Genomic DNA, 27,893 nt, shown 5'->3' on the forward strand with positions numbered 1-27,893 from the left:
AGCATCTTTTGAAATTATATAGGCAAATGGAGACTTGGTGGCTAAATTTTATTTCCTCAGTTATGTAGAATGAAGGCTAAATAAAGTAAAGGTACAAAAGGTCCTTAGCTGATTACCTTTCTCTTTAGTCTACAGTTCCTCCGCATTGGGCCTTACCCAGCATGGGATAACTCCAAGCTATAGCGTACACCACTTAGTAAAAATTATGTTTTCAATAGACCGGGCAGGATGAAATCAATCTTCATTTCATACACAGCTCAGTGGTTTTTACTCATTGGATATCCGAGTGATAAATTAACAATTCAAGGTTGGCATAGAAATTGTGCTCTATGACTTAGTTTACTTGGTCAATTGTGACAAATAACAATTCTTTGTTTATCCTTCCTTCAACTCTTTATCTCACTTTTGTACATCAACATGTATTTGTGTTATACAAAGTAAACTGTTTTTTCAAATCTCCTTTGATTAAAAGTCTCATAAAAATCAATATTTAATTTATAGTTTTCTTAGACCCATGGAAACTTGCTTAATGAGAATGATGACTACTTCAGGCTACCAAGAAGCTTTGGTTCCTATGAACGCTTAAATGTGAATCAGGGATGCTCTGGGAGGGGAAATTTATGATTGGAATTGCATCATTTTGCTTTTATATGAAAACTTTCTATGTGCCAGGCACATGATCATGAGCTTTATGAAGATGTAGAGGTAGGGGAGGTATTGGCTTTAGGTACCAAAACCAGACAAACCACACTCTCGGTCTTTTTTACATGTTCATGGTGTGTGTGTGTGTGTGTGTGTGTGTGTGTGTGTTTAATTCACTTATTTTCTATAAAATTGCTCCTTGTAAACTTCTTTCAGGCCATGGTGCTCTTTGAAAATCTGATAACAGTTATGGATACACATGTACTCACATACACACACACACACACACACACACACACATATGCATATATATATTTATGCATATATATCCATGTACATATAAGTCACATATTCCTACATATATCACATATGCAGCATGCACATACTGATATACAAAATACTATGTATTAGAGTCATAGTTTGATAAATCTTGTAATTAGTTCATTTAATACTTCCCAGAGGGCAAATCAACTATTTTACTTTAAGTTAATTGATCTTTAATGTGTACAAATTTGTTCTAGACTGATAAATAATGTTCTAGTTTGTACTATAGTAACATAGTGATAAGGGAAGACCTTTTTTGGTATCTATTATTTGCCAGACATTACTTTGGGATTATAATCTTTCATCCCACAATGGGCACACCATGAATTGTTATACCCATATTAAAGAGGGAAGCACTTTATATTCTGATTGGTTATGGAAAGTAACACACCTACAAAGTACAGGAAATATTCTTCACCCTCCCTTCCAGAAATCCTCCTCTCATATCCACAAAACAGGATGCTCATCTTGTGTGTTCACATAATATTCTGTGATTCTATCATTGGACTGACCTATATTTTAATATACTATTTTTCAGAGCCATTTTAAATTCACAGCAAAATTGAATAAAAGGTACAGGGATGTCCCATACACTTTCTACCCCTACACATGCAGAGCCCCCTCTACCATCAAAGTCTTGAATGAAAGTAGAACATGTATCTTGTTAACATTTAATTTTATGTATTTGTAATAAACAAAGATTTTATGTTAATATGCTTATGCTAATATATTTTAAAATATATTACAGCTGTCTTTCAATGCAATTCTTTATTTGTGAATTAATTCTGTGCATGCATTTTAAATTTAATTGGTATTGCATAGTCACCCCTTGGGATCTCTCAGATGCTTTTTCTATTCTCTATTGCTACAGTTGAGAGAAGACTTTATTTTACCATCTTATGTTAAATAAAATATGTAAAATGTATTCTTGCCTTTAAAAATTTTGTAGAACAAAATTTGAGGGTGGTGGGCAAAAGAAAAAATGTATATGATATTCATATTTGAAACGACTTTTATGGTAAGAGCATATCTTTCTTAATACATATATTTAAATTATTGAAATACATAGTTGCATGCACACATTTGTGGAAACGTTATTTAGCCAATAATCTTAAGATACTAAGTAACTTATAAAAGTGTAAGCAGCTTTTAATTATTTCTGGTCCTTTTGGTTGGGTCTGGTTCAAGGTATGTCACAAGTTTTTCAAATTAATCCATTATTGAATTGGTTTGGTAGAATGATTTTTATGTCTCTAAGTCATTTTGATGATAAACATTATGCTTGGCTAAGAGTGTATAATATGGTAAGTGATGAATAGGGAATTTTCTCCCAAGAATTCTGGGGAGATCATTAAGTTTGTCTTTATTATTTATAGTTAATTTTGCATTTTATTTGTAAACCAAATGGATAGCTTACTTTTTTTCTTCTTATTAATGTGAGAAAGTGCTATTGCATAAATTGTTGACCTAGAATAAAAACGAATTACAGTCTTCAAAAGGAATGCTTATTATCCCTAGAATTGCAGAATTTATTTTACGATTCTGGAATTCTCGCCAATCATTTCATACATCCTGACAATATTGGAAATGACTTCTTAGGAGAGGAATGCCTTGTTAGATAGAGTGGTATTTAAGATATTCATACTTATTCACTGTGTTCTGTCCAGAGAACAGTTGTTACTAACAAATTCAAAATTCTCTCTGGTTGATATAATTGCCTCGCTTCAGGGCCAAACGCCTTCTCTGCTTTATAAAGAACTTTAAAAAACCAGACACCCCAGTCATTTCAGTCATCAGAAGTCTCCATGTGTTTCTGTACTCATGATCTCAAATATGAATGGTGTCGATGTGAAAAAGCTGTTGGTTATAAAGCTATTCTGTCATGTTGTCATTTTAAAGGAGGTTATTTATCTGAAGCCAAGAGTGAAATTGCAGCAGGTGCAGTTTCAGGCCTCCGCCATTATCCCAGATTCCCCTTTCAGTGAATCGTTGACAGCCTCGCAAAAGCAGCCTCACTACACTCACATTGGGAAGCGGACAGGCATTGCAAAATGTGCCGCCGTCACAGCCTGGTTTGGGCCTCTGGAAATCTCTTTATATTGTTAATAGAAAAGTATTGTTTTTCTCATTCTGTAAATGGTCAGTCAGTACCTTCCAGTTCACCAGAATTTTACATTCCTTATTGGAAAACAAAGGCTGGCACACTGACATTTAAGTAGTCCCAGCTGAAATTAGCACGACTTCCCTCCAAGGAGGGACAAGCGGAGGAGGAGGGGCAAGCACTGGTATGTTCCTGCATGTGTGTAAGAACTATTGCCCTAAGAAGACAAGAAAGTAGTTATATGTGGACATTCACCACCAGTTATGTCTGCAACAATAGGCAAATTACTTGTATATTTTTCTTATCAGAACTGTCTCCACATAGACAGGACTTAGTTCAATACTCCCTTGGATACAAAATAAGTAAATAAATAGCTCGTGGACATCTGACATCTTCAGGGATAGCATTATTTTAAAAAATACTTCATAGCCTGAAGAAATATAAACAATGCAATAGCAAAAAGAAAAAAAAAGATAGATGAAGAATTCTGTGAAATCAAATACTTAATCTTATTAGGCTCTGCCTCCTATCCTAAACAAGAACTGCTTAAGTTTAAACACTTGCAAAGAAAATATAAAAAAGCAAATATACAAATAGGTTTAATAAAACTAAATTAACTTTCTCTGTGTAGACCTGTGATGTTTGTAAATACTTACCTCGTGCCAAGCACTGTGCTTTAATCCTCACAACACTGTATGATGTAGTTACTCTTATTAATAGAATTTTACAGATCAGACTGAACCACAGAGAGGTTAAGTAACTTTTCCAAATCACACAGCTAAGTAAGTGGCTGAGCTTGGACTTCTATCCAGGCAGCTTGACTCCTGTCCTCACTCTGGACCCTTGGGCTACATTGCTTCTCACTCCGTGCTAACACTTTGCTACTCAAAGTAAGGTCCTCGGGCCAGCAGCCTAAAAAACGAAATCTAAGGCCTCATTCCAAACCAATAGAATCAGAATCTGCAGTTTAACAAGGCCAACGGGTGATTCTTATATACATTTAAGTCTGCAAAGAGCACTGATCCAAGACCCTTAATAGAAAATAGCCTATTTTAGAAAAAGAAATCATTGTTCGACCCCATTGAAACTGCCACCTGATTTCCCTGACTGGTTTTAAATATGGTGAAAAGGATTCCTGTATAAGTAAGCTACGCTCTTTGTTCTTGCTTCTCATGGTCCAATTATAAGCCACGGCATGAAAGTCCATGTGCCCATTCTTTTTATCTGATATCCGTGGTTCTTAAAATGTGATGCCTGGACCCGCAGCACCCAACAGCATCAGCTGGAAATTGTTAGCTGTGTAAATTACTGAGGCCTCACCAGGACCTGTTGGGGGTGGGGCCAGGCAATCTGCTCTAAAAGCCCTCTGACTCAGTGCCCTCTAACGTTCCAGAACGCCGTCTCAGTCCTTCTGAAATGGCGCCCTGCTTGAATGGTATTATGAATTATACTTCTCTGGAAAGCTTTTCTTAAAAGGTACAGTTCCTTTGTTTTGCAAATGAGACAGTTTATAAATATGGAGAAAAATCTGTGGTGTGAACTTTAGTTTCATTGAAAAAGCAAACCGCAGTCCTAAAAATAGCAGGACTCCGACTGAATTAACAGTGTTTTCCAAAGTGGCTAAGTTTTTGGAAAGGGTCGTCTCTGGTGTTTGCCCTCATGTCCTCTTGGCTCACTCTTTCTCCATGCCTCGTGACATTTTATTCTATTTGGTTGCTACTTTTTTTAAAAAAAATATATTTTTATTGATTTCAGAGAGGAAGGAAGAGGGAGAGATAGAAATACCAATGATGAGATAATCATTGATCGGCTGCCTCCTGCACGACCCCCACTGGGGATTGTGCCCGCAACCCAGGCATGTGCCCTTGACCAGAATCGAATCTGGGACCCTTCAGTCCGCAGGCCAACGCTCTATCCACTGAGCAAACCGGCTAGGGCTGGTTGCTACCTTTAACGCTCTGAAAGGTCTGCCTTTGCTCGATTGTCTGGTGAGTTTTTCCCCCACTGTGGGGGGGGCTGCCCTTGGACAGGCTTCCCGACTTCCCCATCTTTGTGGCACTCATTTCCGTGGCAGAGTCTCTTAAATCGAGGCCCCATAAAGAGGAAATGCATCTTCTTGAAATGAACTGCTTTCTTGAAAATTACTCACGGGACACCTTCTCCCAATGGTATTTCAATGCAGTCTCTCTCTCTCTCTCTCTCTCTCTCTCTGGCAGCATCAGCTGATAGGTGCTCTGGTGCTTTTAAGCTGGACACATAGGTTGGTTGTCTTTTTTCAAAGTTAAAAAAATATATCTAAAGAAAAAACCGACTCTTAACTGTCAGAATGAATGGGACATTTCTAGTGAAACCAGAATTATTTTTCTTCTTCTTCATCAGCACCAGTGTATTTTTCATCTGGCATAAGTCCTAAAATGATGGTTACTTGCTAGTTATGGAACAGCCTGGTTAAATGTAACTGTATCCCAGAGCTTAGAATAGGTTATGGGGGGATGTCTGCCTTACGTACTTCCAGGGAGCTACCCTTCTGTCCTGGCCTTTATTCAGGCATTTACCTGATAATATGGTTACAGTATTGAACTCCCTTCCCTGATAAAATATGGGACAATTTCCTAAGTCGAGATCTGTCTGCATAGTTTCATTAGCGTCAGCCTGACTACCATTAATGCTGCTTTAAAAGTGGTCATAGCTTTCAAAATTAACAATTACATTTTTATTTTGTCTTTTATCTTCTTTTTTAATATTGAAATGACAAGCATGGTAATGATGGAAAAAGCCTCCCTTGTGACTGGAGAGCAATTAGTGTGAAGACCATGACTAATGAAAATAAATGCTCTCACACTTTGTAGAATATAGGTTGCTCACTCGGTTTGTCAGTCTTCCTTATTAAGTCATAAAATTGTAATTGGATAATTTTATAATAAAACATTTGGAACATTATTAATTCCTCATCAGAAATTACTTCTTAATGGCTTTCTGGTCTTTTTGTTAATGCCCTAAAAGAAAACTCAACTATTGAGAGTAGGTGAAGGGTAAATTAGTGCAAGAAACAGAAGGGGAAGAACAGTGGTGTTTTGAGTACAAGCTCTGGTCTTGAGTTCTCAGGTTTGTCCTTTGCATAAACCTCTCCACGCCTTACCAAGGTATGTTTTTATTCCTCTTTATCACTATGTCCTGACTGGAAAGTGAGGAAAGGAAAAAAAATCATAAAACACTGGGCAGGGAAGCTTTAAGAGCAAAAAGAACAAAAAAAAAGGTGAAATTTAAATTCTATACCATATTTCTGGCTTCCTACTTAAATGCAACTTGTTGGCGTGTTTTTTTAAATTATTTGTTTTAATTTTTAAAACTTTGCAATTACAGTTGACATAGAATATTATTAATTTCAGGTGTACAACGTAGTGATCAGACATTTTAAAATATGACTTGAAACAGATCGGTGTCTATTAATTTACAATGACGATTTCAAATTTCCATTTAGCAGTACTGGGAGGAAACAAGACATACGAAACAAAAGATGGAGCACGTTCTTCCGATTATCTCCCAATTTAGCATTCTGTATCTTATTTTTATTTAATTTTTAAAATATGTTTTTAAAGATATTTTTAGAGAGAGAGGAAGGGAGAGGAATAGGGAGATAGAAACATCAATGAGAGAGAAGCAGCATTGATTGGCTGCCTCCTGCACGTTCCCTAGTGGGAGTCAAGCCCGCACGTGCCCTGACTAGGAATCAAACTGGTTCCTGGGTTGATGCTCAACCACTGAGCCATACCAGCTGCACAGCATTCTGTATTTTAGAGTACACAGGGGCTGAGGTAGACTGCAACCCATGGCTGCCGCCAGCCTGATGCCAGGATCAATGCACGTGTGTATTGAACAGACATAATGCACTCGTGCCATGCGTAAATACCTAAAGCAAGGTAAGTGAGGATGTAGCACTTGCGAAGACAGCACATGTTGCTACTTTTGTCAGTGACTGGGGGACATCGCATTCAGCCAGTAGAGCCAAATGGACCCATAGTTATCTCAAGATGATGACTGTTTTATCTTTACAGCGTAATGAAGTGTGTGTAGCCAGTTGTAGTACGTAGGTTATGGAACCTACCCTGTGTTGTCTCGTTTTCTCGTGGTTTGCTCCCTCCTTTCGGCAGGGGCTGTTAGTTATACCTAAGAAAATAGGAGTGAAATTTCTCAAAGTTCACACCTAATGATGTTGTCAGGATGTGTGGGTAATTGTTAGAGATCTGCAGTATCATCAGAACAAAGTGAACAGTACCAGGGAAGTTGGAGAAAATGGAGTGTTTTTTGTTATTTTACTAATTTTGGCAAAGATCTATTAAAGTCATGGCTAGATTCTCCAAAATTTGGCAGCACGGCAGCCTGGGTGCTGGATATGCTATTTCTGAACTGGGTGGTGAGGGGGAAAGGTGCCTTTTATATGTTTTAGAAATGTATGGCCTTGAGCTGAATCAAGAGTGTCTGTTCTGAAGCTGGAGCTGAATGAAAGGAAAGAAGAAATGCGATTTTAAATTTTTTCAAATGAAGAAAGGTTTTGTTAAGTTCACTAACATTAGGGATTTGACCAGCCTTTCCTTTCTTCATTTGAACAAATTGTCGTCCTCCAAGCCTCCCTGTAAGCACCTTTTCCTGTGTTAGATGCTCCTGCCAGCAGCTCCCCACAACCCCTGTGCACCTGCCAGGTGAGCCTGCAATTCACCACACCATGTGGATATTACTTGGCTTGTTCTCTTCACCACTGAACCGTTGTGAGCTCCTAGAGCCTCCTAGGACACAGGGAATGTATGTGTGTTGTCTGTTAGCACACCTACAGCACTTGCCTTTTTGTATATCCTAAATATTTATTTGTGGAACAAATATCATATTCAAGGGTCACTTATGACTTTAGGACTTTTCTTCTCTTCATGTGTCAGTGCTTCCTAGTGATTCTACTTGGTGTGAAAAATAACGTTCAAGAATTAGATCAAGTGAACTAGCCTGCTTTAGGTTTCTAGCAACATGTGAGTTATTAGGCCGCTTATCTTCGAAATAATCTAGTTTGTATAAAGGTCAGGCACTCCAAATTTACAATTTGGAAAATGGAAATCTTAAATGAGTACTGTATAATATAAATAGTTTTTGGTCATTGTGGTTAAAAATTATGTGATATATGAATTAAGAATGCCCTTGGAGGAATTTTGGAAGATGAATTCTGTAGCTGTCAGCATCTGGCTGATAATCTTTATAAACTCATGTAATCTCTCTGTCTTGTGATTCTTTTCCCACTGGAAAAAAAATGGAATCACAGCTTGTTTTATTTAAGTATTGTTTCCAAAATTTAGAACCATATGTGTGAAAGTCCTCAGAAAACACACACTCACACACACACACACACGCACGCGTGCATGTGTGTATGTATATATGTGTATATATGTATATATATATGACTTAAAGGTTTCAAAGTTTAATCTCCTTTCTGTATTATGCACATTCGCATTAAAGCCCAGTGATCATGCCAGAGTTAGCAATTTGTAGGGCATTCAGGACTCCTAGGACTCAAGACAGAAACCAGCCTCCCTCAAGCTTAAGAAAAAAAAGCTACCTAATCACACACAGAGGGGGGGGGGGGGATGCTGAGTAGTATGTGGGATTGAATCCCTCAGCATGGTGGTTTCCCAAGGAAGAGATGCTGCTGGCAGATTCATGAGTTTAGAAGTAACTCCGCTACACATACTCACACCAGTCTTCTCCTTTTAGCAAAGATACATCCTTAAACAATGTAAGCAAATGGGCTGTGCTCAGTCTACCATTATTTGCTGAAGGAGTTGACACAATCATGTTGACCAAGGGCAAGTCACTAGGTGGTTAGATTGCACTTTGAATATTACTTTCAGTTGGTGTCATTGTGTAAAATGATGCTGAGTGCAAGGAAAGGGAGTTTAATGTGTCTAAGCAGAGGGCCTTCTTTCTAGAAATTCAGATATTTTTTTCTCCTAAAGAAACCAGGGATAGTCTTGTAAAATATACTGCTTCTTTCATCTGTGACAATACAAGAACTATCAGTGTCCATCTTGCATCATAGCATAACCAACCTCTGCCTGCAGGTCAATTAGAGCTCATTTTCTGATCGTTGTTGACTGAGGAGTTATCTTTGCAACCCTGTGTGTCTTCCAGATGAGGAAAATGACAAGCAGGAAAATGGCATTCTCATCATATGCCTGAAGTAGAGGATTTCAAAATGTGAAACAGCTGAGCTCACTTGACATTTCTTGATGTCATCTACTTCATCTGCTGGTGGAGGAGACCGTTAGAGAGCTCCCTTTCCTGGTGTTTATTTTTTTTTCCAGAATTCTGCCAGACTTAAAGGATTGCATATAATTTACTAAAGAAGAGATGGGCCAAGAAGGGACATTTCTATTCCGATGACTACTAGTGCCTAGAAAATAAATGTGAAGTAGTATTGCATCTGTTTCTTTCACCCAGCTGTGTCATATACTTCCTTAATGGGACCTCGGTAGAAGCATTGATTTTCCTATTTATGTGAGGACTTGAAAGGGATCATAAATTATGGCTGAGTCTAGCTTTAAGGTGGCAATGAGTAAGGTGATGTAGAGGTATACGACGAAAATGGAAACTTCTAAAGTGCGTCAGCTGAGCTCTGCAGGGGAGAAACAGCAGGGGGCTAATAGATGTGAAATTTTAATGCTTCATTTTTTTTCCCCCTCAAGAAAGAGGATTAATTAAGAAGACATCAAATACATGGCTTCTGGCATATAGACACACTGTTTACAAAAAGAGAAATAAACTGTGAGAGAAGAACTGACTAGGAAAAGGAAAGCCACTCCTTTGGGAGACTAAATGTTAATGACATTTTTAAGTTGAAGTTACAGAGTTCAAATGTAAGGAAAAGGAACAAGTGTGACTTATTAGGTGTTTACTGGAAATTTAGCTAATTTGTAAGCATCTGTTTTCAACATCTTGGGGGAGTGTTTAGGGATGCAGCCTACCCAGCGCACAAAAGGACTTACAGATGTAATACTATTTCTTTAATGAGATTTGAGACTTAAAATCTGTTGCAGATGTTTGACATTTATCAAAACATGTGCTGATATTTTTGATTCCGGCACACTTTTCAAAATGTGCCAACCTGCAGGAAATTGTGTCACCGTAAGTGCTGCCAGCAAAACCATCTGAGCAACTTGCCAGAGATTGAAGCTTACGATCAAGGCCCCAAATGTGCCGTGTACCCTTTACATATTGAAGAGCCCATTGAAAATTAATCTCGGTGAAGTAGGATGGCCACCCAGTCTGTTTCCTTTTTTTTTTTTTTTTTTTTTTTAAAGAATCACAAACCATCTGTTGAATAATTTTCAATTCTGAAATTTCTCTGGGCTGTGACTTCAATTAAATGGGGCCTGTTAATAATATAATTAAGATCTATCCAGAAATGAAGAGTCAGGAGACATTTATACCTCCAAGTGCCAGGCAGAAATGCATGAGTTATTCATCCAACAAACGTTTAGTCATTCAGCAAACTTTCCTATGTGCCAGTAACTGGGGACAAAAAGCTGAACAAGACACACTTCTTGCCTTCACAGAGCTCTGTGCTGCTGTAGCCAGCTTTCTTTGTCGGCAATTAACACACACTCAGTATTTACCTAATTTCTCTCTCAACTTCAAAGCTTGCCGAAACCTGTATGCAATTTACAAGGAAATGTTTCTTTTTATTCTGAGGTAGACAACTTCTTGACTACCCTAAACTTTTGTCCTTTCTTCTTCTTTTTTTGTTAATCCTCACTAGAGGATATTTTTGTTGAATTTTTTTTTTTTTTTTTAAGAGAGAGTAGGAGGGAGGGAGAGAAAAAAAGGGAGGGAGGCAGGAGGGAAGGAGGAAGGAAGGAACATCAATGTGAGAGAGACACATCAATTGGCTGCCTCCCACACAAGCCCGACCAAGGCTGGGGATCAAACCTGCAACCCAGGTATGTGCCCTTGACCAGGAATCGAGCCCATAACTCTTCAGTGATCGGGCTGATGCACTGAGCACTACTGGCCAAGGCTGTTCTTTCTTTTTTAACTCTCTTTGAGTTTATTATCACTAGTAGTTCCCTAAGGGTTCATGTTTATTTGCTCTCTGTTTCCTCTATATTTATAAAATAGTGACACCATTCAAGGGCGTCCATGAGTGAATAACATTTTAGGTACCAGGTGTTATGCTGCATATGCACCATAAGTTATTCATTCATATCTGAGAACAATTTCATGAGGCATACACTATCACCTTACTACTTATAGTCAACTAATGAAAGCTTAAACTACTTGTTCAAGGCTACACGGCTCCAGTGTGGTACAGGGAAGATACTCCTACTGGCCAGACTCCATATTTCACAACATAGCATGCCAGCTTTTGCCTTTGTACCCCAGAATATGTTGTTTGTTTTTTATTTTTGTTAATCCTCATCTGAGAATATCTTTCTAGAGGTCTGACTCTCTGGTATAGAGTCTGCCACTAAATTCTCATTCTTTTGTAAAAAGTCCATACAGGGGGATGCTACTTCAAAATAACTATTATATTTGTTACCTCAAATAACTATCAAAATAACTAGATCAATTATGTAGATGTGGGACTTACTGTCCTATGCACTGATCCTTGAGCCAGTATACAATCTTATGGTTCAATTGCTACTTTGAGGTGACCCAGTTCGTCTTATCGGGTTCAGAAATGCGTTCTCTACCGTTTCATCATCGGATGGTCTCCTGGAGCACTTGCTGTGTTGGGAAGCTTCTTAGTACAAGATCGAGCCATTGCCGCATTCCCTTTGTCTTTTTTTTTTTTTTTTTAAATATATTTTATTGATTTTTTTTACAGAGAGGAAGGGAGAGGGATAGAGAGTTAGAAACATCGATGAGAGAGAAACATCAACCAGCTGCCTCCTGCACACCCCCTACTGGGGATGTGCCCGCAACCAAGGTACATGCCCTTGACTGGAATTGAACCTGGGACCTTTCAGTCCGCAGGCTGACGCTCTATCCACTGAGCCAAACCAGTTAGGGCCATTCCCTTTGTCTGTACAATGAATGACTTTTTTTTTTTTTTAGATTCTTTTATTTATTTTCTTTCCTCAGATCTACCTGGACTTTTTTTTTCTTTATTGATTAAGGTATTACAAATGTGTCTTTATCCCCCCATTGTCCCCTCATCCCCCCAGCCCTGCCCTCACCCTCTGTTGTCTGCATCCATCACTTATGTTTATATGCATGCATACAAGTCCTTTGGTTGATCTACATTGATTCTTAATCACCAACCCTGTGAATTCTAAATACTGGTTTAGTTCTGCCCTTGACAAGTCAAAAGGAATTGCCTCTTAATCAGCCAGAAACATTATGTGGTAGATTGATTCAAATTTAGCTTGAGATGGAATAACTGAGGCTATTATCATCAAATTAAAGAAGTGAGTATATAAATAAAGAGAAAAAGGAAAGCAAGTTTGCTGGTACTGGAGAACAAGGTCTGTATCTTGTTTATTTTTGTATTACAAGTGGCTAGTATACTTCTTGGCATGTAAATGATCTCAATAAATGCCTGTAGCATGTTTGTAATAAGTGTCTCCCAACTCTTGATTCCAGGCGAGCCCTAAACAGCTCCATTGAATTTATTTGTAGTCTAATAAACCCATCAACTATTTTAGGAGAGGTAATGAGTTTTCTCTTTCTCTTAGCCAGACTGAATATCCTCAGTTTCTTTACTTTTTTTCACAGATTGTTTGACAGATGGAAAAACATCACTGTTCTCATTGTGAACTATGATACTGATATAACTTAGGTGCATGAGTAACTATAAAGCCAGGCACGAAGGAGGCACAATCAGAAGGTTGTACAAATAGGGAGAGAGTCGGGTGGAGGGCGGAAGGGGGAATTCTAGCTGGGGTAAGTGAACTGGAAAGTCTTTATGGAGAAAGTGGCCTTTGAAATGGGTCTTGATGGGCTACTTTGTCCAGGTGGAGGACAATAATTGGAGCAAAGAGCTGAAGGAAGGGTCGATTTAGAAACTGAACATTAGAACCATTGGATGAGATAAAAGGTACGTATAAGAGATTGTGAGAGAGGAAGTTAGAAAGGTACTTTGAAAATGAATATGGATTAAATGTGAAGATGGAGATGCCTTGCTTTATTTATTGGCTGTAGGGAGGCATGGAATGTTTTATAGGCAGAATAACTGGATTAGCATAGGGCTAGTTAGCATAGAGATCAATCTTGTGGGACTGATTAGAGTAGCTAATCCATTTCTTAGCTGTTCTTCTGTCAGTAGCTCACAAAGTGATTCTGTGATCTTTACTGTTCTTCAATAGGCTGAACCCAGAGCATCTTCGTCTTCATGGGTCTACTATTATCTGAGGGTCTTTTGGTTCCTCCTCTCATTCTTGGTCCCTAATTTGTATCTCAGTTACACAGAAAGTCACTTATTTTCTAGAGGCTTATCCCCCATTTCTTTCTGCTCCTTTTCCTAACATATCTGATCTTTGCTTCATGTCTGGGTTGTTTCAGAGAACCTAAGTTGTTTGATTGGTTGATTTGCTTGTTTATGTATTTTTACATTTGTTTTTCTCATTTCTACACCCCTCCCTCCAACCCTCAGACTCCACTACCAACTTTTCTAGAGCTAGGTGTCTACAAGTTTCTAATTAATTGCATGTTGTTGTAACAGATATAAGGCAGGACAGCTTACTGTTGTAAACAAGGACTGCAAGGAGAAATACTGGGATACTGAGGGAATTCTCTGCTCCCACAGCTCATTTTGCATCCCCAGAACCTGTTACTAATCAGGACTTAGTTTTTGGTGTTCATGGGCTATGGGCAATAGGAAGGGAAACATGATTAGAGTTCTTCAGGAGTCAAACTTGCTCCAGCACATCCTCACACATTTATCTCTGCTGCCCTTGGCAACTGCTGTCAGCTGGACTCAGGATGGGACACATGGCTTTCACTTTTAAAGATGACTTCTTGAACAGCACTGGGAGTTCCCACTCATAAAAATTGGAGCCTGAGGAATGAAGCTCAATGCTGCTTGAGCTTTTCCACTGAGGGCCACCTAATGGCAGAAGGTGGCTCCTGGTAACTGGAGGTTAGGAAGGGGAATATGTTAGGCCTGACATGATGATGTGATCCAGGGGAGGGTGAGGTGGGATAGAAGGTTGTGATGAGCAGCCCGTTTCTTGAAGCCTCCCCTTACATCAAAATCTTGGGTAAAATTTGCAGCCCACTTATGCTTTAAGTTTAAGAAATCTTCATCTCAATTCCTAAAGTCACATTTATATTCCCCCTTTCTCCTGTGGTTTCTGAGGATTTAATGACTATTAGTAGGGCGGTGAGATGGGCCAGAACAATGAAGTGAGGAAAGGATATTCTGAGCCCAGTTTCAGAAGCATGCATTAGTAAAGAGAACCAAGGCTTTGGAGCCAGAGTGAAACTGAGTCTTCCAATTATTACACATGTGACCTGGGCAGTCACTTAGCTGCTCTGAGACTCAGTCTCCAGATTGATAGAAAGGGGATAAGAATGTCTCATGCGATGAATATAGGTTAAATAGATAGAAATACAACAGACATAAAATTCTTGTCTTACCGTATAGTAAGTAAATGTTCAATCATGGTACCCAAGATAATGTCCTTTATTATTGTAACTGTACTAAAATACATGACTATCCATTTGGCTCTTCCAGTATCTTTAATATTTGAAAGTAAATTTACACTTTAAAATCATACGCTAGCTGACATTTTGATATGCTCCAAAAGTCACCACTTGGCCTTATCAGTTACATTGTACAAGATAGGAAGCCAAGGAGAATTTAGGGAAAGAACTACTTCATGTCTGTCAGCTTCATTACAGGACAGTGCACTACCCCACATCCTTTCAAATATATGAATGTCATGACAATGCTGATAGTGACTCTTCTACTAAGCTGATGATAATGATTATTTTTATGTGGATTTCCAATTTTACAATCAGTCCTTTGCATAGACTATATATATATATAATTAAGGAGGTAACTTTCCTAGGTAAGAAAGTTAAAATATAGCCCCCATATAGCCTCTAGCATACAGAGGCAATTTGCACAATGCAGACATCAGCATGGTCTAGATGCGGTGTAAACAGAAAACGGCTCTTCTGATTATGAAGCATTTGTCTCAGAACATTCTGGCAGTTGGAACTTGGCTTTGGGCTAACATATGCCTTCGTACTGTTGGGAAGCAGTTGGCAGCTTCATGGATCTTCTCAAATATCCGAGTCAATCAAAGATGACTCAAGCATCAAGAAATGGGGGTGGGCGTGGGGGTTAAAATACAGTTTCTGGAATTCCTGGGGCATGAAGTGCCTTATGGTATGAGCTGGCACTTTCCCATTGAAGGGGAAGTAGGTAAGTCAGCTCATGACACCTATCCTTGTGCTTCCTCCTGTGCTAAGCCTTCAGAAGCTTCTAGTCTGTTTAGGCAAAGTTGGATCAGCAGAACGTTTCAAATGAGACCCACCTACTGCCTGAGAATGTTCCCCCGGAGAACAGGATCTGACTTGGGGACGAATGTTATTCTGGAGTCCTTGTCAGAAAACTTCACTAATGTTCCACTGTGCAGACACAGCTCAAACTGAAAACCAGGTCTTCCTGAGAGATTGTGAAGGTCTATGGTGATTCTCCAGTGAAGGAGAAGAGTACAGGCTGATTTTATTTAGATACAGTGTTTGACACATCTATAAGTTTTGTTTAGAAAATACCTGATTAGCTCATACTTTGTGCCATCCTAGGGATAAGAGAGGCATGTGAAGAAATGATTATGTGTTATGAGTATTGCTATTCTAGAGCAGCACTGACCAATGGAAATGTAATGTGATATATGTAATTAAAAATTTTGTGATCACATTAATGAAATTAAAAGAGCCCTGGCCAGTATGGGTCAGTTGGTTGGATCATTGTCCCATAAACCAAAAGGTTGTGGGTCCGATTCCCCATTCAGGGCACATACCTAGGTTGGGATTCAAACCCTGGTCAAGGCACATACAGGAGGCAACCAGTCGGTGTGTCTCTCTCTCTCTCTCTCTCTCTCTCTCTCTCTCTCTCTCTCTCTCTCTCCCTCTCTCCCTCTCTCCCTCCCTCTCCCTCTCCCTCTCCCTCTCCCTCTCCCTCTCTCCCCCCCCTCCTCTCCCCACTGCCCTTCCTTTCTCTCTAAAATCAGTAAATATATCCATGGTTGAAATGGCTGAGGATCAATATATATTGGTTACTTTTATGAAGAACAGCTGTACCATTTTCCAGTGTTTATATCATTTTATGTCCCACCAGCAATGCATAAGAGTTCTAATGTCTTCACATTCTTGTCAACATTTGTTATTTCCCAATTTTTTTTTAAAGAATAGTCATCATAATGGGTGTGAAGTGGTAGCTTGATGTGGTTTTGATTTGCATTTTCCTAATGTTTAATGGTGTTACATAATTTTTCATGCCCTTATTGGCCATTTAAATAGCTTTTTGATTTTTGTAAAAGGAAAATTTCTCCCCAAAACATAACATTTACTTGGCTGATGCTTGATGATTGTTAATTTTCATCTTTGCCTCTTTAACATTTCCAAAGTTATCTGTGTGTCAAGGTGTCTATCGTGTCACTGACAGCATCCTAATACATTTATTTCTAGAGTGCAAGTACCTGTTGGACCAAGTGATTCCAGAATGTTAATATAAACTACTTTATTATGGCAAGAATAGTTTAAAAAGAATGAGGAAGTAGTTTGAGGTTATAGTGTCATATTTATAACATAGAAGTAAAAGAAAATGATTCATTTTGCTCATTATAAATCACTTAGGTTAGCTTATGATATGCATGGGTTTTGAACTTAAAAATTGGCAGTTGTTTGCATATACATACACTTAACCAACTGTACTTTTGAATAATATGAATGGAGTACTCATTATCCCACTATTTTATTTATATTTCTAAGCTAGAAAGTTGGGTGTTTGGGTCACATTTTCTCTCCCTGACATTTCCTGTCAATTCAAAATCTTCCAGACCTTTCAAATCCATCCATCTCTGTAGCTTCATTGCCACTATGAAAGTCCATCCACTTGGATAATTATAAGAGCCTGTAAAGATCTCTCTTTTTAGCTCTATCTTTCTATTTGTATCTCTTTATACCTCTGTCTCTCCCTTATTCCTTTTAGTCCTGTTCTCTTTCAGTGCACCATTAGGCCACTGCTAATATATATTCCCTATAGTAAATTACCTACTTTAAAACTTCGGTGTCCACTCCACACTGACCTCGGGATCAAATCCTGACTCCACACCAAGGACACAGGGATCATTTGTGCTTTCCTTATCTCTCTAGTTTCACCTGGACCTCTTGCTCCCCCCTCTGCACTGCAGCCCCATGGACTTGGAGTTTCATCTGAGTCACCTTTTCTTCACACACATAGGGACCAGATCTTGTCCTGGAAAGCCCTGTGCTGGTAGTGGTGATGGAGGAAATGTAAACATGATCTAGCAACTCCCTTTGCACACTTAGTCCTGGATCCAGGTCTGAGGGGGCCCTGCTGGATGCAGTGTTAACCCCTTGATCTGCTGAATGGGGGGATCTTAGGCGGTCCTGGGTAGTGGGGAGGGCCAGGAATAGTCAGAGAACTCAGCAAAGTGGCTGTTTACAGAATAAGTATTATTTATTAATAACAATTTGCATGCCCCTATGGATGCAGGTGAGCTAAGTATCCCCCCATCAAGCCAGGGCTTAGGAATCTCACTGCTTCCTTCCCTGGGGACATCCTTTCTCCAGGTCTCACTTAGAGCAGGGGCTCTTAATCTTGTGGGTGCCATGGATCTCTTTGTCACTCTGGTGAAGCATCTGGACCCCTTTAAGAATGATGCTTTTATAAGTTTAAAATAAAATACCTAGGACTACAAAGGAAGACATTTATATTGAAATGTAGTGATAGAGCATTTAACAGTTAATTGTGATAAAACAACATATTAAGAAAGATCTAGAGGTGGGTCTAGTAGCCACCATAATTTCCAAATCTGTGTAAATTATGCTTAATATATCTGCAACAAATGTTTGATGATATAAAAACAGCCATTGATTCTGTTGGTGGCAAATGACTACAGTGGTTTATTGCCTACAGTTATAATAAAAAGAAATGCTAAATTTGAGGAATAGGGTAGTAAAAATCAAGATGATGCTATTCCACCTCAGATTCACAAATCCCTCAAGTCCCATCCACAGACTCCTTGGGGCTCTGTGGATCCCGTTTGTCTCAGTTAAGGCTGTTATAACAAATACCCTAGTCTGGGTAGCTTAAAAAACACACACTTCCAAAGATTTGGAAGCTTGAAGATCAAAATCAGAGTGCTCATATGGTCCAGTAATTGGGAAGGGCTGCCTTCCTGGTTATATCCTCACATGGTCTCTTCTTGGTGGGTGTGCAGAGACACCAATTCCCTCAAGACCTCATCTAGACCTAATGACCTCCTATGATACTGTGACTTGTAATAAAAAATATAGAATGGGTGGAGGTGGAAGAGGGCATAGAGCGGATAGATGGTGATGGAAAAAATAAAATAATTTTTTAAAAGAAGAAGAAATGTGTGTGTGTGTGTGTGTGTGTGTGTGTTATAATCACTCCAATCCTATTTCTGTCATTGAGCTCCAAAAAGCCTTGGAATTTCCTGAGATGAAAGCTGCAAAGTGTCTCTTGTGATGTTAATGAGTTGACTTTTGGACTCCACTTAAAGTGTGTGTGTGTGTGTGTATGGGGTGTGGTATTTGCTAGGAAAGCAAACTATGTGATTAGAGCAGTGGTTCTCAACCTTCCTAATGCCGAGACCTTTTAATACAGTTCCTCATGGTGTGGTGACCTCCAATTTCATTGTTACAAATTGAACATAATTAAAGCATAGTGATTAATCACAAAAACAATATGTAATTATATATGTGTTTTCTGATGGTCTTAGGCGACCCCTGTGAAAGGGTCGTTCGACCCCCAAAGGGGTTGCGACCCACAGGTTGAGAACCACTGCATTAGAGAGTTTGAAATTTCAACAGGGGCTAGAGGTTGAATCAGACTCCTAAGGCCAATGATTTAATCAACCTTGTCAATGTCATGAAGCACCCATAAACCCCCCAAGGACAGGGTTTGGAGAGCTCCAGATTGATGAACACAGAGATTGGGGAGAGAGGTGCTGGGAAAGTATGGCAAGTCCACGCCCCTTCCCACATACCTTGCCCTGAGCATCTCTTCCCTCTGGCTGTTCCCAAGTTATATCCTTTTATAATGAACCAGGAATCTAGTAAGTCAAATGTTTCACTGAGTTTTGTGAGCTGCTCTAGCAAATTAATCAAATTCACTGAAGGTGCCCTGGGAGCCTCTGATTTATAGCCTGTCTGTCAGAAGTACAGGTAACAACTCGGCTTTCAACTGGCACCTCTGAAGTGGTAGTGGTGGGAGCAGTCCTAGAGGACTGACCTTTAACCTGTGGAATTGATCCTATTTCTGGGTAGACTGTGTCAGAACTGAGTTGCATTGTAGGACACGCAGCAGGTTGAGAATTGCGTGTTGGCTTGGGGAACCGCTTCCACATTGGAATTTGGACCAGAGCCTATTTATCTCCCAAAAGCCCACCTACATATACCGTCACAATGGGGATTCAGGCTTTCACTTTTGATTTGGGGGTGGGGGACACAAACATTTGGTCCATAGTACAGGCAAGGAACCCTGGCTCAGAGGATTCTCTACTACAAAGCCTTTAATCAGCCCTTCTCAGCTCCTCTCCATGGGGAGACTGTGATGCCTTTTCTATGTATTCAGAGCCCCAGATATTTACCCACTGCTGGCACTTACTCTGGATTTGTTTATCTATTAAATTGCACCACAAGGGGGCAACTGTTATCTTAAAGGACCAGAAAGTTCAGTGCAAATGGTCTCCATCAGAACCATTCAATTCAGCCAGAGACAATGTGTAAGTGAATGGACGTTTGTGTTCCAGTAAAACTTTTATGGACACTAAAATTTGTTTCATATAATTCTCATGTCACAAAATATTTTTCGTTTTAAAATTTTCAACCACTTGAAATTATCAAACCCATTTTTAGTGGGTTGTTCAAAACCAATCATGGGCCAGATTTGGCATGGACAATACTTTGTTGGTCTCTATGCTGGATCACAAGTAGTTCGGGGCTAGGAACTATACATTTGTTTTCTCTCTCTTTATATAGCACCAGTATTGGATAGGTTGCTTATAAAATAAATAATGGCTAAATTAATATTCAAGTCTGTAAGTGCTTTATATCCATATATGTGTTCTTAATATTCTTCCAAAATTTGAATTGGACAGCAGATGAATTTTCCAGTGGGAGAATTTAGGCCAGCCCCAGATTTGTGATCTGTCTAGCACAATTTTGTGGTGCCTTCCCCTATAATCCTGCTGTCCCCTACATGAAGGCTAAGTACTGCTTGTGTTGAAGGTGTTCTTCACATACTCATGCTACTTTGAGATCGCAGAGTAGTGGGAATTTGCATATTTTCTACTGAGTTCAATGTGGCCTTAATCTGAAAACAGTGATACATGTTTCAGCAGAGAATTTTATGAGACTGACGCGCTGCCTGCTGCGCTAAGAGGGCGCCAGCAGAGAATTTTAGATACACACCAGAACAAAAAGGAGCATTCCTTCCTAACACTTTCTCTGCTTTATGCCCTTCACACTTACATGTCCACCAACAATAAACATTGTGAAAATTACAAGTATTTTATATAGTGTTTATTCCCTATAGAGGGCAATACACCACTTAAGATCAAAGGTCAATGGAGAGATTTTTTTAAAAAATTGTCTTTAAGTTATAGAACCAACGGACTTCCACTCCAGCAGCTGTTTAAGAAGCAAGATGTTAACCACAACTTTAATACAACCACATTTTTGATAACAAGACAAGGTGACTATTAGTCATGCTCTACCACCTGTAAAATGCTGACTTGACTAATACATATATTGGCTGAATATAAAAAAGGTTTTGGCATCTTGCTCAAGGTCATGGACAAATCTGAAATCTCATCAAGCTATGTTCATTGTTATGCAAATATACCAAACACGGTTTCACTTAGAGACATTTCAATAACCATGTAAATGGAAATCAGAAGGTAAAATAAAATATTGAATTCTGTGAACTTATTTTTCAAGATTATTTTTCAACACATGATTATGATATCCTATCAATTCAGTTTAGACTTTTAAAATATATGTGTATATATACATATATATACATATATATACACACACACACACACACATATATATATATATATATATATATATTTTACTGATTTCAGAGAGGAAGGGAGAGAGAGAGAGAGACAGATAAAAGCATCAATGATAAGAGAATGATTGATTGGCTGCCTCCTGCACACCCGCTACTGGGGATGGAGCCTACAACCCAGGCATGTGCCCAGACCGGGAATAAAACCGTGACCTTCTGAATCATAGGTCGACGTTCAACCACTGAACCACACCAGCAGGGCCAGTTTAGACTTTTTAATGTAACATTAGAAACCTAGGCTTACATTTAAAAAAAATTGTATCATGTACATGACATCATGTACATAAAATATATCAATCAACAAATATACTCAATGCTTATTAAATGAACAGCTAATTTCTTGAGGTGGGAGGACATTATAAAAAAAATGAGACCTTTTTTCTGAGGGAATGTACAAATGTATTTGAGGACATGTGATATAGGCATAGCAGAGATAATGAGCAATATCAGTAATGTGCTGAGTTCCTGGAGTGACACAGATAGAAAAAGCTAGAGTAGTCTTTAGAACAGAAAGGTTGTTCTTTAGGTGGGACCAGGGGTGAAGCCTGGCCTTGAAGTATGAATTCAGACTTAAAATGCTACAGATAGTGCCGGGAGCCGGTCCATGCTTGCTGTTTCAAGGGACCTGGCATATATGGCATACTGTTCTTAATATGTTTGCTCACCTTCTTGGCACTATGTGTTTTAACCAAGGTCTCTGAGAAAGGTTGTTTCCCCAGGTAGGGATTTTCCCCTGAAGTTAGGGAGGGAATAAAATCCCTTAACTAAGTGCCAGGCGGGTAATTAATCACTTTAACTACGAACAATCATGCTTAAGCTACATAACCTTTACTCCCTGGAATGGAGATAAGAAACGCCCTAACCTTTGTAATAGAGATTGATAGGATTGAATCAACTGGTATAAATACAGATGTAATAAGACAGCAAGACACAGAACTTAGAACACAGAACTAAGAAGACAGAACCTACACAGAACGTTCTCTAGAGATAGAAGAACTTTGCTGGAGAGAACATGGCAAAAGATCCTGGACAGAAACTGGCCTCAGAACCTAGAGACAGAACCTAGCGAGGGAACATGGCTACAGAACCTGGCTGGAGAACCTGGGAACCTAGCAAGACAACATGGACACAGAACCTGGCTGGAGATCCTAACCAGAACTTCATTGGAGATCCAGAGCAGAACCTCTCTGGAGATCCAGACCAGAACTTGGCTAGAGATCCTGGCTAGGCCGCTGATGAACTGAATGCTGCCTCTATGTCATTCCTTCTTCGCCGACTCCATCCACACCTTTGGGGACCCCTGGACCTGCTGGGGTTAGACCCCGGCAAGATAGCTTGGTCACAGCATGTACACACACACACACACACTGCCAAGCCTTTACTCTTATGCTCATTGCTTCTATTCAGTAACACTCTTCTCACTTGACTCCTGAATTTCTGTGGCCTCTCCTTGGTGCTCATCACTCTTTGTTTGAAATTGTGCCTGCACCTGTTACCAGAACAATGTCCCTCACACAGAGCTTTCATCATGCTCTGTCCCCTGGTTTCTGCATAGTTATTTGGCCGCACCAGTGCTGGTCTGCATTCTGCTTGACTCGGGTGTCTCTGAATCCAAGTTAGGGCCCTCCTAGCTTAGTGGATCTCAGCTCTCACTGTGATCATATTTATTGGTTGAAGAGCCTATAATAGAAACTTGTGTGTGTGTGTGTGTGTGTATATATATATATATATATGGCTGCTAGGAGTATGCGTTGGGAAGTCTTTCTGCGAGGCAACACATTAAAATGTATGTATGTTTTACTTAGACATTCCATTTCGAATCATCCCTTTGTGGTACATTTTTAAAATATATAAAATAGCACACTATTTTTATTGACACTATTTTTAAAATAACAATATTATTTGGTGTATTTGTCCTTTGGAGGGTGGCATTTCTAAACTGCAAATACCTAGAAACCATTAAGAATGATGATAGGGAAAAAAATGATGAGTATAGACAATTTTGATGTTTTTTGTTCTTTTAAGCATTAAATTTTTTTGATGTACCCATGGTGTAGCCTTTAAAAATTTGGTCTTTTATTTTGTTTGTCTTCTTAAGATCTCTGATAGCTTTTTGTTGTTCATTAAATTAATCCTTGCTTCATTATGACTCGCTTCCAGGGCCTACTTCAAATCATGTAGCAACACTGTAGACATCTCAGCCATTTCAGTGTGTCCCACCTCTGCCTGGAGTCCCACTGCCCACACTTACCCCTAGCTGTGTTCTTGTTTATGTACTTTTCCCACCCAGTTACCTTCTGTCCATCTCTCTCCTAGCTCAAGTCCTATCATTTTGTAAGGTTCTACTTCTTATGAATTTTCTCCTGATTTTTGTAGTCCTTCATGGCTGTCATCCAGTCCTCTGGTTTGTCCTAAGTAAGCAGGTATTCTGCAAGGAAGCCTGAGTTTAGCAGAGGGACCAGCATGTGGCTGGAGAACACTTGTGAGATGAGCTTTGCTTTGTGTTGTTTTATTTATTTTATTTTATTTTTTAAATGTATTTTTATTGATTTCTGAGAGGAAGGGAGAGGGAGAGAGAAAAACATCAATGATGAGAGAGAATCATTGATTGGCTGCCTCCTGCACACCCCCCACTGGGGATGGAACCCACAACCCAGGCATGTGCCCTTGACCAGAATTGAACCCAGGAACCCTCAGTTCGCAGGCCAATGCTCTATCCACTGAGCCAATCCAGCTAGGGCCGTTTTGTTTTTTTTCTACTTTACCCTGCACCTTTTTTTCTCTAATGAAGAGCTGGCCAAGAGGGAAGGGATATTCTAGTTTTAGCTTCAAATAATTTGCAAGGAACAATTAGGTAAAGTTCAAAGATAGGCGAGTACAGTATTTCCTTCATTTCTCTCACAGTGGTCAGTGTGTCAGCTACTTCCAGCCCCTCCCCACAAGGCATGCACATGGCCTAATTACTCTAACATTTTCTCCCATCCCTTACCCCCAAATCTTGATCCATTGCATTGTCAGGGCTTAGTATGAGAAGATGAAGATGAAAAATTACATTTCCTTATTTTTCTACATTCAGCTCATTAAACTATATCCTGGCTCCCGTTGGTGGCCTTGCTCTCTAACCCCTGGTATGATACATGAATTGACTTTCTTTAGTTCATGTGGTAACTTAAAACATTTTGTTATGAAAATTTGCAAACATACATAAAAATAGAATAGTTTAATAAACTTCTTACATACCCATTAAACAGATTCAGTTACCAAGATTTTTAATGTACCTTCTTTTAAAATCGAAGTTTATGTTGATATATTGCTTTGTTAAACTGTAACATCTAAAATTTGAGTCTTCATCAGGTGCTTAATAGATCAAATGGTGAAACTCTGGTGTTCAGTTTCAATATTTAATTATTAATTGTCAAGGACTGTGGTACATAAGAGTAAAACTTAAAATTCAACAAACATATCTAATGTAAGTTTATGTGGTAACTTTAGGCACAGGTTATCATTTGTAAAATGAGAGTTGTGCAGAAATCATTGTATAAAATTATTTGTATTATATTAACTTTACCCCTTAGCATGAAAATTGAATTTTGCATCTACTTTTTACAATTAAAATATGGTCCTGGGAGTCATGAAAATCATTCTGGGGAATTACCAGGGAGTGTTATTACTTGTAAACCTCTCCATGCGATTTCCTTCACATATAGTTGTGAAATTACTAAGTATTTTCAATGTGTACTTAGGCATTCTCATTCCTGAAGGACATAGAGCAATAGGAAACTTCCTCTTAGACATTAATATGAGTATGAAAAATTATGAAGTGCATTTTGCTCATAAGAAACTTCTTAAAATAGGACAGTGTGCTATTAGCTTTGAATGAAGGTGAGTCATCTTCGTGCCTCTCATGAATAACTCGTCTCTTTTGCAGGATCCAATTCCCAGTTAAAATTCTATAGTTAATTTTTCCCTTTGTTTCCTGTTTCTCCAGCTCTTGTAAATGTGAAGCTCTGGGCTATTGATCGACAATGTTTTCAAACAATAATGATGAGGACAGGACTCATCAAGCATACCGAGTATATGGAATTTCTAAAAAGGTAGGATGCTTTCTTTTCTCTTTCTGAGACCATTTAATGTCTTCACAACCCTCTTGTCTGAAATGAAGCACACGGAAGCATTTTTGCCTATATCTTGGTCTTCATGGGCTACACATCTGTGGAAGTGCAAAACTTTGCACTGGGCTTCTTGATATTTCTGGTGCTTATTTTCAATAATATGTGGTTAAGTCATGGCTTGAGAGTTTCATTCAACATTCTCTCATGGAGGAGTGCAGCAAAGGAGAGAAGAGGAACAAATGAGAATGTGCTTGAACAAAAAGGAGTCGGGTCCATCTTTAATATGTATCAGTTAATATTTTCTCCATGCCACTTCTAAGGCAACCCACACTATAAGACTAAGTCAGCTCTTGTGTGAATTTCCACATGAAAGTCAGGTGACTAAGATGGAAAAGTTCCAAAAAGAAGCTTATTATCCTTTAATCTGGAGTTCAATTTCCCAAATTAAATTCATTTTATGTTGCAGTTCTGAAATATAATACTTCCCTTGACGTTATACATTATCATAATAACTCAATATAGTATGGGAACTGGAATGAAAAACAGCTTTTCATTTCTTAGTAATACACTGAGATTCGCTGAAATGCATTTCTTTGTCTCTCGGGTTATTTTAAAGAAAATACTATTTTGTTATTAAAAAGAATATTGACAACTCTGACTTTAAAAATAAAGTATCATTTTTCTTTTGAAAACAGAACCATCATTATGTGAGCTAAAAGGAGGTGAATCACCAATTAAGATTTCATTTGGGAGCTAGAATATTAAAGTAGATCTTTTATATTGGGTGAAGTAATAATTTAAATGGAGTTTAAAAAATTAAGTTTACGTTTTATTTCAATGATACACCTGAAACAATATCTATTCAATTTTTTTTAAGATGCAATTTTAATATTCCTTATTTTGGGATTTCTTGTGGTTAACTTATTTTATTTCTGATGTTTATATATTTTTTATTTTCACATAAAATTTATTCTTTATATTTTCTCTAAAGAGGCAATAAAATTCTAATTTGATGTCAAGTAATAATATATTGAAATATTACTCTATCAATAGGTTGTTGGGATTTTTTCCTCAGTGAGATTGGATGAAACATTTAGAAGGAGAAACGTAAATTTCTGTTTGGAGTTTAGTATAGTGTGCAAGGAATTAAATTATTTGGGTGCTGTGTGTGTGTGAGTGAGTGTCTATGGAAAGAGAGAGATATTAATACTCATTTTTAAGTCTTAAAGTGCAAGTATTGATTTCTTCTGATGCAGCCCTAATAGAGGAAGATCCCCATTGGTAATCAGTGAAATAGGACAGAGCCCATTGTTTGTCTCAGGTTCCTAAGCATTGGGAGCTTATGAGGTTAGTTTCAGCTCCCACAAGTTTGTTTTCACAAGGAAATTCAAAGAGTATCAGAATTGCCTTGTCTAACTCCAATAAAAACATTTTTAGAGGCACTATTTTAGGAAATGGAGTTTGGAGATGTATCTCTTTTTTTAAAAAAAACAAAAACTTTATTGATTTCAGAGAGAGGAAGGGAGGGGGAGAGAGAGATAAAAACATCAACTATGAGAGAGAATCGATTGGCTGCCTCCTGCGTGCCCCCTATTGGGGATCAAGCCAGCAACCAGGGTATATGCTTTGACCAGGAATCGAACCAGTGACCTCTTGATTCCTGGGTCAATGCTCAACCACCGAGCCACATCTGGCTGAGCAGAGATTTATCTCTTTTTAAAATTGACCCTAGATATTGTTTTATTTTTATATTATTCTCAGAGCTGCCTAAATTTGTGTTATTCTGACAATTCAAACCTTAAACAATAAAAGTTAGTTCCTTGGACTGAATATTTCCTGTTGGTCAGCTTAGAGCAGGTAGAATTTAACTGGTTGAATTAAAAACAGGTAGGCACTGCCTTTGATGTCACTTTCCATCTGGCTCCTGTGTAAAACACTAAGTCCACATCATTTGTGAATGCACCCCAGGGCAGGGAGTCCATAGAGGTGACACAGTGGCCATCATTGCCGAGAGCCAGCTTTCATCTTCCCTAAAGTATGCCTGTGACCCACTGGTATAACCCTTCAATGGCTCACAGGTCCTGTTGAATATGGATAGTCTCATTAGCTAGATATGCAAGCCGGAGCTCCCACAGCCAGAGCCAGCTTGCTTTGTTAGTCTCCTTTCTCCTTTCCTCGGGCAAACCAAACAGTTCCACGTGCCCAGCCAGTCCCTTTGCCCTGATATAGCACACTGCCTCTATTGCCTTTTCCACACCGCCTCCCCTCCGCCCAAGGTCAATGTTCAAATCTCTCTTCTTTTTAGAGCCAAATAAAAGCTGTCTCTTCCAGGGACAGTGACCTCATTCCACCAAGAAATAACCTCCATCGCCTC

The 27,893-nt window shown here is 38.8% G+C and overlaps 1 protein-coding gene across 2 annotated transcripts in view; it reads left to right on the forward strand.

Moving 5' to 3' along the window:
* The window catches only part of PRKG1 (protein kinase cGMP-dependent 1), a 1,061,913-nt gene that overhangs the window by 682,162 nt on the left and 351,858 nt on the right, over positions 1–27,893 (forward strand). For both annotated transcript variants that reach the window (XM_036336760.1, XM_036336758.1), the window contains exon 4: positions 25,396–25,501. In XM_036336760.1, coding sequence (XP_036192653.1) covers positions 25,396–25,501 — 106 coding nt within the window. The remainder of the gene's footprint in view (positions 1–25,395; positions 25,502–27,893) is intronic.

The sequence above is a fragment of the Myotis myotis genome, unplaced genomic scaffold (assembly GCF_014108235.1).
Source record: "Myotis myotis isolate mMyoMyo1 unplaced genomic scaffold, mMyoMyo1.p scaffold_m19_p_15, whole genome shotgun sequence".
Taxonomy (NCBI): domain Eukaryota; kingdom Metazoa; phylum Chordata; class Mammalia; order Chiroptera; family Vespertilionidae; genus Myotis; species Myotis myotis.